This window comes from Alosa sapidissima, chromosome 17 (assembly GCF_018492685.1).
Source record: "Alosa sapidissima isolate fAloSap1 chromosome 17, fAloSap1.pri, whole genome shotgun sequence".
Taxonomy (NCBI): domain Eukaryota; kingdom Metazoa; phylum Chordata; class Actinopteri; order Clupeiformes; family Clupeidae; genus Alosa; species Alosa sapidissima.
The window spans coordinates 3093685-3113170 of record NC_055973.1 but is presented as its reverse complement, the minus strand read 5'-3'; the positions used below and the strand labels follow the sequence as shown (position 1 = coordinate 3113170).

At 43.3% G+C, this 19486-nt stretch overlaps 1 protein-coding gene across 1 annotated transcript in view; it reads right to left on the bottom strand.

The window, feature by feature from the left end:
- Positions 1-2120: 2120 nt before the first annotated feature.
- LOC121688173 (piezo-type mechanosensitive ion channel component 2) overlaps positions 2121-19486 on the bottom strand; it is a 121588-nt gene continuing 104222 nt past the window's right edge. The window contains exons 33-53 of the mRNA XM_042067603.1: positions 19172-19295; positions 18032-18100; positions 17428-17594; positions 16809-17002; positions 14998-15165; positions 13564-14040; positions 12839-13097; positions 12180-12362; positions 11602-11851; positions 11121-11253; positions 10466-10613; positions 10033-10247; positions 8502-8660; positions 8030-8177; positions 7407-7595; positions 6998-7090; positions 6484-6653; positions 5196-5312; positions 4861-4940; positions 4090-4297; positions 2121-3278 (exon numbers count right to left, since the gene is read on the bottom strand). Of these exons, the coding sequence (XP_041923537.1) occupies positions 3026-3278; positions 4090-4297; positions 4861-4940; positions 5196-5312; positions 6484-6653; positions 6998-7090; positions 7407-7595; positions 8030-8177; positions 8502-8660; positions 10033-10247; positions 10466-10613; positions 11121-11253; positions 11602-11851; positions 12180-12362; positions 12839-13097; positions 13564-14040; positions 14998-15165; positions 16809-17002; positions 17428-17594; positions 18032-18100; positions 19172-19295 (3804 nt within the window). The 3' untranslated portion in view covers positions 2121-3025. The remainder of the gene's footprint in view (positions 3279-4089; positions 4298-4860; positions 4941-5195; positions 5313-6483; positions 6654-6997; positions 7091-7406; positions 7596-8029; positions 8178-8501; positions 8661-10032; positions 10248-10465; positions 10614-11120; positions 11254-11601; positions 11852-12179; positions 12363-12838; positions 13098-13563; positions 14041-14997; positions 15166-16808; positions 17003-17427; positions 17595-18031; positions 18101-19171; positions 19296-19486) is intronic.

Sequence of the window (19486 nt, the reverse complement as noted above, 5' to 3'; positions counted from 1 at the left end):
GATAGTTTTTTTTTAAGCCACTGTATAGATTATGTTCATGTTTATGGTTATTATTCTTAGCTGTAGCTGGCAGGGAGCCACCCTGCTGTTATTCTGTTGGACATATTGATTGGATCTTGGGTCCCTGAGACTGCAAAGTTGCCCTAAATCATGACAGCTTCCCCAACTATACTTCAGCAATTAGGATAGTGTTGTCATGATGTCCTTTTATGTCATATAGTATTAGGGCCCCTGCTTTTCTCAATTTACACCACTTCCTTAGATGAGACCATTCGCTCCCATGGATTAGACTATCACTGTAATGCGTCGACACTCAACTTCACCTGTCTTTCCCACCTGACGACTGCCTTTTTCTGCATGCCTTGAGGATATTTCAGCCTGGATGAAAGATGGGCACCTTCAGATTAATCTCTCAAAAACTGAGCTTTTGGTGTTTCCAGCTAAAACTGCTATTCCCCAACAGATTAACATCCAGCTTGACTCAACTTCACTGACCCCAACTATATCAGCACGTAACTTGGGCGTTGTAATTGATGACCGACTTAACTTCTCTGAGCATGTAGCTTCAATTGCAAAATCATGTTGGTTTATCTATGACAATATTAGGAAGATCAGACCTTATCTGACACGATTCTACACAACTTCTTGTTCAGACCATGGTCATCTCCAAGCCTGGTCTTCAATCAGCCAAAGAGGACACATGTAACTCCTCTCCTAGTTACTCTCCATTGGCTCCCTATGGTAGCCAGAATTAAATTTAAATCTCTCACTTTGACCTATAGGACACTGACTGGATCTGCTCCTTGTTATTTTAATTCAATGATCAAGATGTACATCCCTAACCGCCCTTCTGATGAGCGTCTGTTGTGTCGACCAATCATAAACGCTAGGTCAAATTCAAGACTTTTTTTCCTCTGTGGTTCCATGTTGGTGGAATGAGTTGCCCAGTGTTCTCTGTTCCTGTGATCGTTTTGGGTCTCTTGGTTCTCTGAGGGGTCTAAAGGCTGTTCAACATGCACTTAGTTCATTAAGCTCTTCTTATGCGTTTTGGTTTGTATAATATTGTTTTATTTCCATTAGGCTATTGATTAATTTGACATTGTTTATTATTGTTATTGTTTCATATTATTGATTGAATGGACATTATTGTTTATTATTGCTTTTCCCCCTCATTTTAATAGTTTATTTAATTAGGTTATTGATTGAATTGATATTGTTGTTTATTATTGCTATTCTCCTTATTATAGTCTGACCAACATTATAATTTATTCCGTTATATTTTTATGTAAGTATTATATTGTTTTGTATTTCTATGTCGCTTTCAACAAAAGTGTATCCATAACTATATAGTGCTGCATTTTTTATAAAGAAATCAATCTGTAATTTCATCAGTCCGTACATTATTGTACAAGTATTGTAGTGAGTCAAGGTGTTCTCTGGTTTTGGGCATAGCCATGTTTTTGGAGATAGATAGATAGATAGATAGATACTTTATTAATCCCCAGGGGAAATTCAAGGAAATTCAAGAAAAAAAGGAGAACAGTGCTTCTTCAGTGGCTCTAGTTTTTTCTGTATATAATCATATATGATATATTTCCTTCATGTGTTAAGCTGTAGGGGTTTTGTTTACCTTAGTGAAGGTTCTGTGTTGTGCCTTTGGAGTCATCATGGCTGGGGTCCCAGTTCTTTGTAAAGGGTCTGCTGTTATCTCTTTCTAGCGAGGTATCACATCAGAAGAGTCTGGTCACGGACAGCCAACTCTAAATGTGTATGTGCTTTTTTCTGTGTTAATATGGCTCTGACCCACATGTCCAGGCTTGTTTCATTGGTTGAAGTTCAGGTTTGTTAACTTCTGGCTCAAAACTGACTGACTTTGAAGCCATTAACCTTGGGGTTTCCAACCAACATTGTAATTAACAATGGACCAGATAAATGCAATTAATTAATAGTTTATTATTGTATTTCAGATGAAGATCAGACCATATTTAAACAAAATGAATACAATCATTCAGGCCATTCCAAAGGGTTTACTTACTGTTTTTGCAACTGTCCTTGAGCTCAGAATTGTGTGGAGAAAAACTGTTTTGGATAACCATGTGCAACCTAAAAGAACACAAATGTAGCAATCCAAAATGTGCTTTATTCTCAGGCCATTAAACCACAATTACACCACATTTCCCTCTTTTATACAAAGAGGACAAGTCACTTCACAACAGTTAGGAACACACATTCCTATATCACAAGCCACATCCTACTGAGATGAGATTCATTTCCTGAGAACAATGACAGCTCCCATCTTTATTCCTATCTGACATCAAAACCAAATAAAGCAAACACGACTTGGTCTCTCTGGTGCATCTCACTGAGTCTCTAGCTTCCCTTTGTTTCTGTTATTTCTCCAAAGTACCCAAGCGCACCTCCAAGTTCAGAAAATCAAAACAAAATGACAACAACAACAACAAAATATCTTCAAAAGTGGCAAGTGTCTTTCAGTCACTGCCCCCTTCCTCTGCTTCAAGTTTACAGCCAGCTACCAGGACGGTGTATTTAACTTATAATATTGCACAACTGAAGGTTCATATATTTACCCCATACACAAGAGGCTAAATCCAGGCAGTGGGGACACCATTTCCCTTTTTGTCTAACCCCACTGCCTGGCCGGTGATCACACCACGCTGATAAGACTGACTGGCTACAGTTCTTCAGAGTCAGGTTGTGCACACGAAATCATCATACACATTAACATGACACATACTGTACTTCACGTTTCAGGTCACATTTAATGGAAGGCGGAGAGGGGTCCTCCCTGAGGAGGCGGAGGAGGGGTGACCTCTCCAGCATCAGTGTCCAATGGAGGGCTTGTCCAGTGCAGGGCTCCACCTGCCACTCATTGTGCTTCTTCTGCACCCCTCTCTTACTCTTATTTTGCATGTCACATCCTCCTCCTCAAGACCCTCTCTGAACATCAGTCACAGCAGGCCGATTTGTTTTTCTTTGGGGATTTGGGGGGGGGGCTTGGAAGCCCTCATTTGGTCTTCTCTCTGGTCCATTTGATCATAGTCTCTGGCGAGCGGTAGAGGAAGATGAGTTTGGCGTACAGGTCCTCCTCCAGCTCCAGCTCGCCGGTCTCCCGCACCAGGAAGATGTCCGTGCACAGCTTGAGGATGCGGTCCACGCACGGCAGCTCCTCGAACATGATGGAGTGCGAGATGCCACTGAAGAACTCGCGCACAAACTTCCCGATGACGAGCACCACAGAGGCATAAAGTCCCATGATGCTGCGAGGAGGAAGAGACGGCCATAGGTCAAAGGTCAGCGTTGGATTAGGGGGATTCGACTTCATGTAGCCGCCTTCAGCCGTGTTAAGCTGACTGCATTTCCTAGGGTTATTTTTGAGATTCTGATACGTTTTTAACCATGACGTATGCACAATTCCGGTTTGAAAACATACCAGAATCTCAGAAATAATCACAGTATGCAGTCAGCTTAAGACGACTGCAGGCGGCTACAAGAAATCGAATCCCCCTATTCACACTCAGCACAGGCACAGACACTGAAGCAGTTTCAATGGACCTAGTTACACACTAGTACTGACTAATACTTACAATACAAAAAAGGAGTTCTGTTACTACTGTGCCTCAGGGTAGGGTTAAGAACGTCATATAATACATTTGATAATGGTAATAACAAGGCAAAATACTCATTCCTCTCCATGTCATCTTGGGTGAACTCAGTATACAGTATGGCTTTGTTCTCTGATGTTAACATAGACGGTATGCAACATTGGTCTGTCAAAACATGCTGAGATGCTATTTAACAAGCCCCTTTACAACCATATAATTAGGCCGGGGAATAAAATACCCCATTTCAGCAGATATCTAGCAGATATCTTTGCGCCACAGTCTGTCTTTGGTCAGACTCGGCCGTTTTGTAATCTTTGTAAACTTAGGAGCACAACTGTAAATGTATGAATACCAATCTGCAAGAAGCTCTTTTTGCAAGGAAGTGGAACTGCTAACAGGTGTGCTCCAGGGCCAGCTGTGGTGCTCTGGGCCTATGCGGAGGCCTGGGTGTGGGACATATGCTCACCCGTATCCGGCTAGGAAGCTGAGGCTCGGAGGGCTGACTTTATCGCTGAACACGTAGAGGTGCAGGCCGGCCGCCACCTTCCTCCCCGCGGCGCTGCTTATCTGCATCTGGCCTGCCGACGGCTGGTCCACGATCCACCACTCCTGGATCTCGTTCTCGTTGTTGTGAGTCCTCTCCAGCGCCAGCAGGATGTCCTTAAACCCGTCCTCTGGACACAGACACACAGGGAGGAAGGATACATGAGTCAAACGGCCGTTTGGAACATAAATCATTATTTGATCATTTGCATTGGTGTCTTATACTCTCACACATTACTCTTCCTACTGTATGTGCAGTACAGTGGACAGCACTAGGAAGGTATATGTACATATAAAGAGTTTGCTTCTAAAACACTATATCTCCATTTTTGAAAACATTAGTCATGTTATTTAATCGTGTATTTTAGGTAATATCAATACAATTGCAGTTGTGTTGTTTTGACTGAGTAAAGATAAATCACATAACAATAACCCAATTACAGTTCCACTGAAATTACTTAGAAAACAAAAATTATAGAAATGATTTATGAAAATTCATTAAAATGGAGGATATACATTTTGGAACCAAACTCTTCATATATCCTCCAAGAATACTGTGTACAGAATACATTAGTAAATATTTACTAAGGCAACAAGTGACACAAATGAAGCAGCTTTTGTCAACTAGTTTGGCATTTGTCAGTTCTCAGAGTTTTAGTGTTGTTGTTGAACTGAAGAAGCATCTGTTCTTTACCTCCATAAAGTTGATCAATGGGCTTGGCATTGGAGTCACTCGGGGCACGAAGGAAGCAAGGGAAGACTTGTTTTATAACCCTGTTTAGAGAAGGAATGATGTCTTGGAAATGGTTCCACCATGCATATTCACAATGTCTTCTTTAGTGTCGTTGAGGTTATGCATTCCATCACATTTCATTTTTTTATTTTTTTTACCATGACAACATTACGTTTCGAAACAGGACGCCTGTGGTCTCATCTGCGTGTGGTTGTTTGTGCTTGGCCTACCAAGTTTCTCTAGGGGTTGAAACCATTTGCGCTCAGGTTTGGCTCATCTCAGGCATGTTCACTTACACAGGCTTATTCCTTGTCCCGTTTAATAAAGCGATCAGCTCTTGTTTCGTTGGCATGTCCAGGGAGGTGACATGTTTATCCATCGCAACCTCAGCTTTGGCCCCAAGGCTAAAATTCCTGGGAAAGGAAACAAGAAAAACATTTTGGAAAAAATTTCAAAGCACTGACATGATATATTTATGCGTCACAATTGATGAAACAAATTTGATGACCTATTAATGCTTCTTCTTTAGTGGGCCATATTACAGACACTTTGTAGTCAATATATAGTAATGTTCTGGTTCAGAAACATCACAGTTTTTCTCAGTCGCTTTGGTGCTTTTCTCACATCACTATTAACATTTGCACAGCAGTTAGTGCATTTCTCAAAACAATTAGTGCAAACTGCAAAACCTAGTGGATAACCTGCAAAAGCATGTCACTTGCTCAAAATGGAGAGTCCATTCCTCAAAAGCAAGTCTTCATGTCAATGAAACTGCCAGTGTCATCAAAATGAGAAGTCTTGACACCATTGTTTATGAACAAGATAGTCAAATGGCTTTGCCATGTTTTCATTATGACAGCTTATTCTCTTAGTGTTTTCCAATGCAAAAAAAAATGGTCAGAACTCGGCGACAATACTTGAACATGCTTAAGACAGCACTATACACTACTTGTACAGCCATTTGAAAACCACAGTATGTTACACATTGCTGTAGTTAGGGGAGTACAGTAAGTGAGTACAAGACACTGAATACGTACGTTTCACATTTTTACTGTATATGCTCTTTGCAATTCTAAAGCATTGTGACAGAATTTGATAACTAGTTCAACAATTTTGTATGTAATGACTCAAGACTATAAGTATTGTTCATTTTGACTGACATGACATAAGCAAATGATAATGTTATAAAACAGCAGACAATTGTACGAAAGCAACTGATACATGTCCAAAAGCATTTGCAATTTGTTCAGAGGAAGGAGAAATTGCTACTATGATGTGCACAAATGACTAAATGTTGTGGAGGTTGAACTATTAGTTATGAGAATTTTCATTCTGATCTGAGAAAAGCATCAAAGCGACTGAGAAAAGCTGTAATCTGGTCTGGGTGTGGCGTCTCTTATTCATGTAGAAACCTCCAGAGTGGGTAGAACATTTGTAAAATTCAAGACAAGTCTGAACGATTCTAGAGATTCTAGATATTAACCCTTATATAATGTAGATACTGTAAGTATCTAAGTCTGGTTATTGGCGTAAAGCTCTGGGTCTAGTCATTGTGGTGAAGCTTTTGTCTCATGTTGGCGGTACCTCTGGATGGACCACGTCATGGTGACTGGAAAAGGGGCATCTTTGCTCAGGACGTCCATCAGGTTCTTCCTGCTGGGGGGGCTGATGGTCCAGAGGGAGTTGGAGCTCCCCTCGAGCTCGGCCACCGTGATGTCCTCCTTAGTGTAGGCTTCCAAGAACTGCATAGCACTCTGTGGACCAGGAGTGGACACTCGCATAAGGTGTAATAACATTTTCTAATCTCAATTTTGCTCTAATATGACCTACTTAATTAGACAATAATGTAATAAGTGGTCCACACATGGTGGAGGCTACACAGACACATACGTAAGCTAATATGACGTATAAGAGCCTCAGAGCACAGCACTGTACAATAACGGAGGAGTATACATTGGGAAATGTCACAGCTGGGCTTTAGCTATTTTAGACTTTATTTGTCAGTATAAATGTCAAACACAATCCTATTACAAAAATGCAGTGTTAAAAAGCTTGCCTGTCTGTTGTCATATCACACTTGACCCTGACATGTGCTTACCGGAACGTAGGTGTAGGAGTTCACAAACTTTTCAAAGTCGTCGTCGGTGATGTCCTTGAGCTGATTCTGCTGAGCGCTCATGGTGAATATGGGCTGGACGAAATAGGATCACATAACGCTAAGAGTCAGTGGTCAGCCCTTGCACTTAATTTCTGGCAAATTTGTGCAGAAATGCTAAGAGGTGTTATTCTGGCAAACAGCGAGGTTGCAGACGGGTCAGACACACTGAGTAACTCTGTCCGAGTGTTATTTTGACTTCTTGACTTGAGTTCTTTGAGTTCTCAGGTATAATATTCAACCAAAACATTCACTACTCCCTTTCTCCATTTCAAACATTTCAGCTTGATGAAAGAAACACTACTGAACACATCGACCACACAAACACTTCCTAAATGCCCTTAAAGGCTACCTGGAAGCCCCCTAGTGTGATGGTGACGGACACGTCCAGGGGTTTGTTGACCACACCGGCCACAGATTTGACCAGCGACATGAAGAGCAGCGGGAACCAGACGATGCAGATGAGCAGCATGACGATCATCCCTCCCATGCCGTACTTGACCACCTTCTTCTTCTTCTGACCTCTGGGCTGAGGGTACCTCTGCCGAGACACACACGCCAGAGCCAGTGGTCAATAGAGGACAACAGAGTGTGGGAGATGACCTCAAACAGGACTTTACACAACACAGCTCAGTTCTTAAAACATTTTCTATTTAATAAATCACACATAAATCAAGTAATGACCTCATATCAGGTTTAGATAACACTAAAAGACTCAAACCATACTCAAAAATATTTTATCAAATGACAAATTAGAAGATCTTCAGGGGAGCAACAAATAAATAGTAATAAGTAAAATCTGACAGTAAAGAGGTTAAAGCAGAATGGACTGAAGCAGCTGTCATCTAGCAGGGAGAGAACTGATCAGCTGTCATCTAGCAGGGAGAGAACTGATCAGCTATCATCTAGCAGGGAGAGAACTGATCAGCTGTCATCTAGCAGGGAGAGAACTGATCCAAGGTGGGCTCTGGTTACCTTCTCAGACTCCCTCCAACACTTGAGCACGAAGATGTGGGCGTAGATGTCCTCCACACATATCCAACTGGACAGGCTGAGGGTGGTGTCTGTCCACACCCAATCCATAACCGCACGCAGCTCTGTCAGGAACGGCACCAACCGGAATCTGCAGGGGCCAAAAATACACTATGAGACTGCAAAGTCCTCCACATCGAATTTAAAACTGCGTGGCATAAATATTTAATAACAACTTTGACAAAAATGTTGTCCGAAGTTAAGAATATGATTATTTACCTTCTACGGATAATTGTATTGATTTAATTAGCATATTATAAATATGAGGTCGCCATGCTAAAAGAATAAACACACTGTGCCAGAAACAGAACTAAAAAGGAACTTTGAGAGTGCAGACTTGCGACACTTCCAAACGTCCTCTCAGAACCACACTGAGAACATAACCTCCTTGGTGGAGGTCCCAAACAACACTCACCCTTGGAAGAGGAAGAGGTTGACGTAGTTGTAGCTCTTGGTGAGGAAGTTTCCCAGCACCCTGGTGGGGTAGCCACAGCGGATCTGATAAGCTGATAGACCGAAGTAGATGCACTTCACAAAGTACCACAGCTGGGCCACCGTGTTTAGACTGAACCGCCTGACAATCGACAGGGACATTTAAGACAGGATGAGAAAATGCACACATACAAAGACATACGGCTCATTCTGTATCAAATCAGACAAAATCCAGGAAAATGGTTGTTGCACCGTCTCAGATTTTGCTATTTAGGTCCCAAAACTAAGACCTGTAAAATATTTTTGTTAAATTCTAATGTTTTCATACGTTTTCACCCTTGATTTTGTATCATTTTTACACTCTCAGAAATGTCTTATCTTGGAGGCCATGTTTTGCCCATTAGTTTTATATAAGGCCCTAGATATGGCACAAAATGCTAAACTGGACATATTGAGGGTCTTCTAAACATTTCTTTTGTATCCACATGACACCAATCCTTATTTTGTGTGCAACTTTATTGTGTGCACTTTATTAATGTTGAGCCAATATTTGAGGTATCTGCAACAAATGCACATGAAGATATTAAGGATAAAGTGTGACAAGGTGTGATTGCATTTTTTGGTAATGTTCATAGAACTAAAATGGTATGAGGGGTAGCCAGTAGGAACATGAAAATCAATGTGGAAATAGCTCAGTTTATAGTCATTTTGTGTATAAATTGCCAGTGATGTACCATGTTTCACTCATACATACTGTAAATACACTAACTAGGTTACATTGTATACCAATGCGCATTCATTTTTGTCCCTGAGAGAAAACAAGGATTTTGACTATATTTCTCTATGGTACAACATTTGCACTTTGTACACTAAATGGCCATACACTGAGCTACTTTCACACAAATATTCAAGTGCCTACTAGCTACCCCACATACCATTTTCATTCTATGAAAATGACCGAAAAACACAACTTCCCTTTGTTTAATCCTTAAAATCTTCAAGCTCAAATATTAGTACACCATTAATAAAATATAGCATGTACAGGAAAAAATAATGATTGATACCAAATGCATACAAAAACTTTATACTACCCTTGATGTCACTCTTTTTGCACTTTTTTCCAAATCTAGGGCCTTGTAGAAAATCAATGAGAATGCCGAAGAAACTTGTAATGGTTCAGTCATACTGAGAACATGTTTGTCTTCCACCCTACAAAGTTTGGGCTGCCTATGAATAATACTCTTCATGATATTAATGCCCAAACATTACTTCCCAGACAATGTGATTTTCAAGCTGTAAAACTGATGTAATTTCAAGGACTGAAAATAACTGAAGACATTCATTTGGATTTGAACAGAAATATTTTAAAGGCCTTGGTTTTAGGACCCATTCTTGATCTAGACAAAGTTTGAACAAAATCTGAGATGGTGCTGCAATAACCTTATCTGATTTGACACGGAATGACCCATAAGGAAACACAGTGAAGAAGACAATCATTTGAAAACAATGAATACCTTTCTGTGACTCCTGGGAGAATGAAGAACATCCAAAAGTGGATTCCAAACACCAGGATCACTTGGAAGATGACCTTCCCCATGACGGTCTTTCTGAGGTACAGAGCTCGGTCCACTACCATCGTGCCAAACTGGATCAGCACCATGACCAGAAAGGCCTCGGGAACCTGGTCCTCCGACAAGGAGGAAGTGATGTCAGCAGCAGCAGAATGTTTCTGTTTGGGAGGGAAAAACACAATTGAAATGCTAAAGAACTGAAGACTAGACACTGTGGTGGTTAGTCTAATTAAAACGAATTAAAAATCATGAAAAAGAAACATACACCTGCATATAAACTACCTCATATATCTTCTTCTTAAATTAATCACACTTAAATTAAATAACATTTTTGCTGACTAGTGTTCTCTTGGAAAAAAAGTGTTGTCACACGAACCCCAAAGGCCCAAAATCCAAAGACAATAATGATGAAGTCCACAGTGTCGGCCAAGAACATGAGCACGTAGACGTCTGTCACCGCACTGTACTCCGGGTGGATCAGGTTATAGAAGAACTGGCGAATGGGGATGTAGATCTCAAGAGTGCTACAAGACAGAACACACACTGTTAATTTAGCGGTTTTTTTGTCTTACGCCACAAAGTCTTACATAACCTGACTGACAATTCTCTGGCCTGCTGTCCAGTTCGTAAGAAGATGCCTAAAACATCAATGACTGGAACCGGACATCATTCAAAATAAATAAAAAAACAAGGCTGAAAAATGATGACAAAATAGACTCAAATGGACTTAACTAGATAATGAGCAGATTTGTGATAACAGTGAGGTCGAGGCTAATGAAGATGAGTGTGTAGAGTGAGTGTATGACAGCAATAGCAACAGAAACGACCCTTTTATATTGGGACTTTTGTAAGTGTAATACCATAGTGGTGTGCCCTGAGATTTTCGCCTAAGTATATTATATATTAGCTGTAATGGTGATTACAGGGATGCCTAGGACACTGAATGGAGATTGGAATTCTGTGTGAGAGAAATACAGTAATAATGATGATTGATGATGATGATGATGGTGGTGGTTGTGGTGATGACTCACGTTTTGACAGTGAACCTCTTGGCCTTGATCATCTGCTCCCTGAGCTTCTCCATGATGAGCTCCTTGCGACTCTTCTGTTGTATGCTCAGAGAGCTGCCTCCCCTTCGAAGACTCCCGCGTGTGCCTGAACTGCCTGTAGAGGATGCAATGCATGCTTACATTCAACCACAGCATTTTTTACCAGTTAAATTTAACAGTAAACTATTAAAAATCTACAGTTCATAACAACAACCGATTTAATTTAATTTAATTTAATTCAGACTAAACAAGTAACTTTAATTTATCTATGTGTGGTTCATTTGAAAAAACGTGAACAGCCATACAATTCATACAATCAATTACTGAAATTTCTTTCATAATTTAGGCCACTCATTTATTTTTACCACATTGTATTTACAAGTTATGACACATATCATTACAATGCATACTTCCTCTGTGTGCAGGTCCCTGTACCTTAGTGATGGTAGGTGGATTTCCTCACCTGTTTTGGAGTGCATGGATCTGTGTGAGACGTGTGAGCCAGCGGCCGAGCTCTGTCGCCGCACCACGCCGCGTGTGTGTAGCCGTGCCAGACCCTGGCCGTGCTGGCGGAGGGGGGAGCGCGGGTGGACAGACTCAGGTGATTTCTCGTGCCATGACCGCGATCGCCCACCACCGTCTGAGTTGCCGCGGTGACGTGCTGGTTTGCCAACATCGGCTCTGTGCTCGTCCTCGTCCCATAAGCCATGGCACTGAGAGAGATCACATGCACACACAAAGATCCACATCACAATTAGGGGGGAAGGAATGCTCTCCTGAAGAGACAAATCCTGATAGAAAGGTGTTTTGCCTGCAAGGCATTTAGTGTTGATGCATTGGGTTTGGAGAACTTACTGTAATACCTGCCAAATATTCCAATCCTTTACTAACTACATCATTGTGAAATAAAATTCTTTACACCAGAAAAGTAAACCAAAAAAGTCAGATCTCATTTATTTACCCAGCTAATTAAGATCATAGAGTGTCATCCACTGAGTTATTGAAACTGTTAAACTTGTGAAATCAGTGTGCAGTCGGTACCTTGAGGATTGACCTGTGGAAGAAGAGGGCCAGCAGCTGCACCAGGTCGTAGTGGACGTAGCCCTCCTTCTTCTCCACACCGATGATGTTGGGGGGGTGGAAGGGCTTGCTCTTGTCCACCTCAATGTTCTGGTTGAATGGGAAGAAGCCAAACTGGAAGAAGTATTTGATCACAATGGTGACCTGGTAAGAGAGGGGAGAAAGGAGATGAACAAACTTTAACTCATAGAAAAATAAAACTACATGCATTTGAGTAAATTTGATTTGTCTGATCCACTCCCACATACCATTTTATAGACTGCAATTGGAGTGGTCAAACCTCATTGTTGACTATAAGTGACCTTCTGCATATCTGTGTTAAGCATAATGGCTATGTAGCCACAGCAATTGACTATGCTTCTGCATGGATTATAACTGGAGTCTGTCAGCCTTAGTCGATGTGAACATTTTTTTATCTTGTTGTGGGGCGAACGTGTTCTTGATTCATGCACACCAGCAGCAAGAATCTTGGCCAGATGTACCACTACTCAAAACGCCCGCTTGCCTGCTTTGCCCGGCTGCTTCTAACTCCAAATGAATTGAACACAAGCGGGGGTGCTGCTTCTCGTGAGACAAGCTCATGTGTCAGTGTGGGTGGGCCCTGGCCATGGTCTTAGTACCTCCGTGTAGACGATGGCGGTCATCCAGAAGCGTTTGCTGGGCCGCGGCACGGACAGCATGGCCCAGAGGAAGATGAGGATGGGCAGCACGAGCGTGGCCACGGACGCGGAGATCATGTGGTTCAGGATGATGACCAGGTAGCAGACCATCTCCGAGTGGGCCACCAGCATGTTGTAGAGGGCGTAGCAGAGCTGCAGCAGTGGGGGCTGACCGCTGTAGAAGCGCTCAGACTCCTCCAGCTCCTCGTCAAAAAACATCCTGGGGGGTTGACGGAGGTGGGGGGGGACACATGCTCAGTGTGGGAAAGATGCTTCCTAGTGCTCTGAGTATACACCTACTTTAATGACACTGACATCCATTACGTGGGGATAAAGTAAATTATTATGAGCTTATGCCTTAGAAGTTCCTACAAGTCATAGCAATGGCAATGACATCAAACAAGTGATGAGAACCCATTGTAGCATATGTCAGAAGTGTTATGAGAGAAATGATTTGCAGGATTTGGATTGTTTATGTATGCAAGAGAGGATCTGAGCTGTTTATGTGTATGTATTAGAAGATCTAAGCTGTGTGAAAGAAAAAGCCCACTTGTGTGAAAGGCGGTGAGTTATTTATATGTGTGTGTGTTTGTGTGTGTGTTTGTGTGTGTGTGTGGTGTGTGTTTGTGTGTGTGTGGTGTGTGTGTGTGTGTGTGTGTGTGTGAGTGAGAGAGTGAAAGAGAGACCTGCTCTGCAGCAGCTCGCTGGCCGTCATCTCGTGGGTGAGGGAGGGCAGTGCTTCGTCACTCAGGTAATCCATCCTGTCATCAGGTTCCATTATCCTCAGGCGCTTGTCGTCACGGTTACCACACGGCACACCTGCGCCGCCGCACACCTGGTCCAGCCCCGTGGCCTTGCTGTAGGAGGGCGGGATGTCCGCCGCTGCCGGGAATGTCCGTGACGACGGTCCATCCGCGTCAGGGCTGTCAGCCGGCGTCCAGCCGGCAGAGTCCCACTCCGGGGAGCGGTCCGAGTCTCTCCAGTGAGGCGGCCCTTCGTCTTCGGGGAGGTATGGCGCGTCCTCAGGGGTCTCTGGGGATCCTCCAACTGCGCCCCAGTGTTCGGCTGACGAGTGACCCCTCTGTTCGTGCTCGAGGTCGACCTCGCCGACGGTGTCGCTTGTGCCCTGCCGGGAGTACAGCGCTGTGCACTGGGTCTTCTCACTGCATAAGAGGAAACGATCAGCAACAACTATTGACAAGTAGTAGAAAGAAGCCTGTGCCAAGGCATGTACAAGGCCTGACAAACTGCATTATTATAACATGATATTATATAAGATATTACATAAGATATTATTCTAAAACCATTGCTGACACATTTGTAATTTGATGCTTTATTCTGAATAAAAACAGTGCTGCTCTATTCTGTCGTTTACAAAGCTAACATTCTAGTGCTTGTATAACATATCACTCACTGAACTCCATCTCCAGTATCTTTATGTTGGTGTAACCTACAGTGATGACCTACTATGAGTGATGGTGACAGGCCACAGCCATTCTTATAAGGTGAATGGGGTGACTTTTTTGCAGTAATATAATCAGCCCAGAAGAGGGCAGCACACTGCAGTTTAGGTATCTGCATGAGGTCCATATACAAATGAGAGACACCTATAGGTCTGTCCAAAAAGTTTTTCCTTTGTAACCTGAGTTGTGTCACACAGAAGTCTTGGGCAAACAAGCGGTGTGGACTACCAGTAATGTGACCATGGTGTTTACGACTCCGTGGTTTGGACACGCACAGAGACCAAGGTGTTGAGGGATGAATGCTTTGGGAGCGCAGCCATCTCTCAATGTATGTATGCACAGTGTGTGTGTACTTATGTTTACATGTGTGTGTATGTGTGTGTGTGTGCGCACACTTATGTGTGTGCATGTGTGTTTGCTTATGTGTGTGCATGAGTGTGTGTGTGCGTGTGGAGAGAGGTGTCAACTCTCCCACCTGCCCCATTGACTGGCATTTCCAACGCTGTTGCTTAAGTCCCTGACAGCCTACTTCTATTTTATTTACAGATGACAGGACACTTGAAAGAGCTATAGTATGTGTGTGTGTGCTATGACAGACAGTTTGTAAGTGAGCAACAGAGAGCACATAAACAACACATGTGCCTGCGGAGCAGTTACCTGGAGGCCCTGCTGGTGGCGCTCTCTGCTGACGAGGACAGGTCGAGCCCGGTCATCTTGCACAGTTTGGGCCGAGCACGTTCACTGGTCTTGGGGACATTCTCCATGGTCCCCTCCGAGTGATCCAGTGTAGACTGACAGTAGAGTAGAGTCGACTCTGTGTACGCACTGCAGCACAGAGAAATAACCGGTGAAACAGGGTTTGTCTTGTCAAAACTTACTTCCTGTAATCAAAAGAAATTTCAGACATTCATCTGTTGTATAATATTTACTATTACCTTTCTTTGTAATATTGAAAGAGGATAGTTCATCTATTTGTTAGATGTATCCATCAGTAGATCAGTGACAAAATCTACCTTCACAACATCAAACACTCAGTATCCAGACAGAGCTATGTGGGCCCGTAAACATGCTCTGAGAGTGCGTCCTGTGTTCCTACAGTGCTGCCTACTGTGTGCCACTGACCTAATTACGATCAGAGAGAGAGATGTGGCCTCCACATTTACCCATCTGGGCCAAATTGCCTGAATCCCAAACACGGTGTAGGCTCCCAATAACAGAGAGCGTCTGGGGAGGCAGATGGGGCGAGGTTGGCTCGCCAAGCCCAGGGAAAGGTCACCAGAACAGAGCGTGGCTGTGTAAAAGCTGGCAAGGGCTGTTGTGCTGCCTCACAGAATACTTAATCGGAGTGGTCTGGAGCGTAGATGGCCTCTAACCGGCAGGAAGCACAGCCATGTCAATATGAAGCCCTCAACAGATACGGACACACAAAATGGGCACAAAATGGACATGCTGTACACTGATCTTTAAAAGATGGAGCGGGACGCTGTGAAACAACAAGTTTATAACAAGAGTATGCTTTATGGAAAGTATGAAAAGCTTTCCATAAAACATGCTTTGTGAGTTGGTTTTGAAGTCTTGGTCTAACCTAACCCTAGATTGTATTCTATACCAGTTGTGCAGCAGAGTACACTGGGGGAAAGATGGTGTCATTATGCAAATGGATTTAGTTCCCAAAGAGCTTGCACTCAGACTCTCTTCCCTGTGGAGTAAACATGTTCAAGCCTTCCCTAACTCCACCCTGACAGTCAAGGATGAGCACTTAAGTAAATGCAACCTATTGGAGCTTTTAATCCCGACAATTGTTTTGCATTATTCTACAGTCCTTGCATTTCTATAGAGAGATCTAGAGATTTGCCCTTAGGGCATACATGTAAGTCCCTTTATGGTCTCCTCCCGTATGATGAGACTGTTTGCCTGTTGCCTTGGAGGATAAACCAGCACTTGAAAAGATGCACAATGTGACTTCACATCTCCATCAGCATGAGGGCATTGTGCGCAAGCTAAAGAGGATATCCTCCCAATGCAGGGTTTTGTGTGGAGGATACACTATTACATTACTAAAAAGCACTCAAACCACGTCAGTGTGACCGTCTGAGTGAAACAGAACTGCGGAGTGTTTTCAAAATAAACCTCAATTAAATTATGCCCCCCCCCCAGGAAATTAAGTTTATTAGATTGAGAAGGAGGCCAAAATGGTCACACTAATTAGTCATGGCTCATCAATGTGTCAATTTTGTTTTTGTGACATCCAGCTTTGATTACACACCACAAATGTACAAATCCACAATTTTCTAAAAATAATATTTTGATTGTTCCAAAATGCATTTAACATTTTGGTTTCAAAGTTATTCAATATTTTCTTTTTAATGTTTAAGCACTGAAGTCATCGGAAACTCTTGAAACTTGTAACACGCTTGCAGTTCTTCTGCAGTTTGCAGTTTGTGGTTGGTTTTTTTGGACTTCTGTACCTGGACAAGCTGTCTCTGGACAGTGCAGAGCCATGGCTCTCCAGCACGAAGCCGGACTGCTGTAACTGAGAGGGCCGGGGGCTGGACGCTGGGAAAATGTCCTCCGAGTGGTCCAGACAGGACTGTGAGGACGATGGCCGGCACATCTGCTTCTGGTAGTACACTTGCAGGCTCTCTCGGGATGGAGTATTTCCCTGTGCGACGGCGAATACGGATGGCAAAACATCAGCGCATAAAATCAAAAGTTGTACAGAAGTTTTAAAGGGAAAGCATCTGCTGTTTCCACAAATATCCAAACTGATATCAGACGTAAACAGAAAACTATGTGGTAACCAGAACACAAATATCCTGAGGGACTACGCTAGTCTGAAGTGTGAATATCTTAGGTCTAAACCTCAAGTTCTCAGCCATTATTTGAATTGCTTTCAGCTGTTAAAAATACCTTGGACTGTGGCTTGGGATTGAGTTAGATATCCAGACATTTGAAATGCTTTATTTTATTTTAATCTAATCTCTCACAGCAACAATGCATTTGAACCTTCCCTTCCCTAATTAAGGAAATATGTGTAAAAGATTAAATAAATGACAGCTAATAAAACAAATCACATAGAATAGTGACCTTTTTGACCTCCTGCGTGAGCATACAGCGCTCGATTCTCAGCACTGTGGAGATGTCCATGTACTCCTGGCAGATGGAGTTGAGCCAGGCGGTGAAGCTGTCCATCAGGGCCAGGAAAAGCACCCAGGAGAACTTCACAATGTTGAACACTCGCTTCAGGATGTTATCTGTGCAAACAGGACACATAATACAGGCAGTCAGTCAGTGTGCTGAATCAACCTTAAGCTAAAACAGTATTGGCAGAGGTATCTTACACTTCCTTTCAGGCATACAGTAAGGCCATTACACAGTTGTGTGCAAACATTTGGGCACATTTAAAAATATAAAGTTATGAAATATTAAGTGCATTAACTGTTGTCTAGATTGAGGCAGGATAATTTGTGTTATAGAAATGTTATGTTGTTTGTACAATTAACAAAATGTTCTTGATGAATAGACTTGATGAATAGTTTTATTTGGGAACATGAAATACAAATATTAAGCTTATTTTTTCAACTGTCAATCCGGACAGCAACTGACTGCAGAAACTCAGAACTGGGTTGGTTCTGACCCTGAGAGAACCCTGTAAACCTGACAGGCTAAGCAGAACCGGCAGACATCTGACCTGGCCCGTCGGATCGCTCCTCCTCCACACCATCGTCCTCCTGGTTGTCCACCTCTATGGCCACATGTTCTGAGGGAAGAGCCAGGAGGGAGAGGAGAAGAGAAGAGAAGAGAAGAGACCCACTGTAAAAGGTGACTATGAGAAACATACGTCGACTTTGAAACAATGTAACCCTCTCCCTGTTGGGGCGACGCACACAGACTAGAGATACGTGAACGTGATCCTAATCGGGACCATATTCCTGAAACATTTCTGGCTGTTTTATAACTCCAAATCCGCTGTCCTGAGGGGATGGGGTGGGAGGAATTTGGCTTTAAGTTGTAAGGGTGCACGGAAAGCCCCGTCCAGCCGTCATATGGGATGAATATGGCCGTGTCCAATGCAACATGGCACTCTCCCGCTCGGAGCTCGGGCGGCACAAAAACGAAGGGCAGACAAAAAAGCCTGCCACGCTGGGGAGAGACGAAGAAAAGGCGGTGGCCAAGCAGAGCAGCGACCGGACTCCCCTACCGGCACGCCAGCAGCCAGAGCCTGAGCCTGAGTCTGAGTAGGTGTCTGAAGTTCCCAGAAGGCCTGACGCACACAGAATGCCCATTCATGAATAATGTGTTTGGGTGGCAGTGGGGGCCGCAGGAAGGGTTGAGGGGTATGGGGGTGGTAGAGAATATGCCGGAACACAAAGAGCTCAGCAGGCGGGCTGTCGAGCCAGCGAGAGTCGAGAGCAAACATTGCAGACAGGGCCGACTGCCCGCCCGGAGGAGTGCTGCTGAATCAAATCTCTTTCACGGAGGAAGGGAGGGAGGGAGGGAGGGAGAGAAATGGGAGAAAGGTAGGGGAGAGAAAGGACACTTACAGACTGACTGATGGAGTGTGGGAGACAGAGTAAAAGGGACTAAGAGAGGGAACAAGTGAGAGATTGAGTGACAGAAAGAGCGGTAGAGAGTGGGGGAGAAACGGAGGAAGAAAGAGTGAAAGACACACAGTCATAGGTGTTGAGAGAGAAAAGCAGATACAGAGTGTGTTTTAGAGAGAGAGAGAGAGAGAGAGAGAGATAAACTGCCTGAAGTTCTGGCTGTCTGAGTGATTGAATACCCAAAAGATTAAATGAAGTACTTTTTTGGCCACTCATGGCATCCTTACCTTCCCGCTGGTCCTTCCTGGTGGCTTTACGTCCGTCGGTGTACCTCTGCCAGAAGTGCCGCCTCTCCTTGCTGCGTTCCTTCATGGCTGTCTTGGAGTCTGTGATCCAGGCATGGTACACAAACTAGAGAAGAGTTACAGTAAAACACAACAGAAAGAAAGCACAGGCACAGGGTTGACTTAAAGGATGGGCCCTACGTATAATTATATAATCAAATCTGATGGGCTGACTTCACAGTTGGTAAGAGTTTTACTGCCTACTTTTTTCCATTTCCCAATTGTATCATTTTGTAGCACTTGTATGCTACTTAAGTA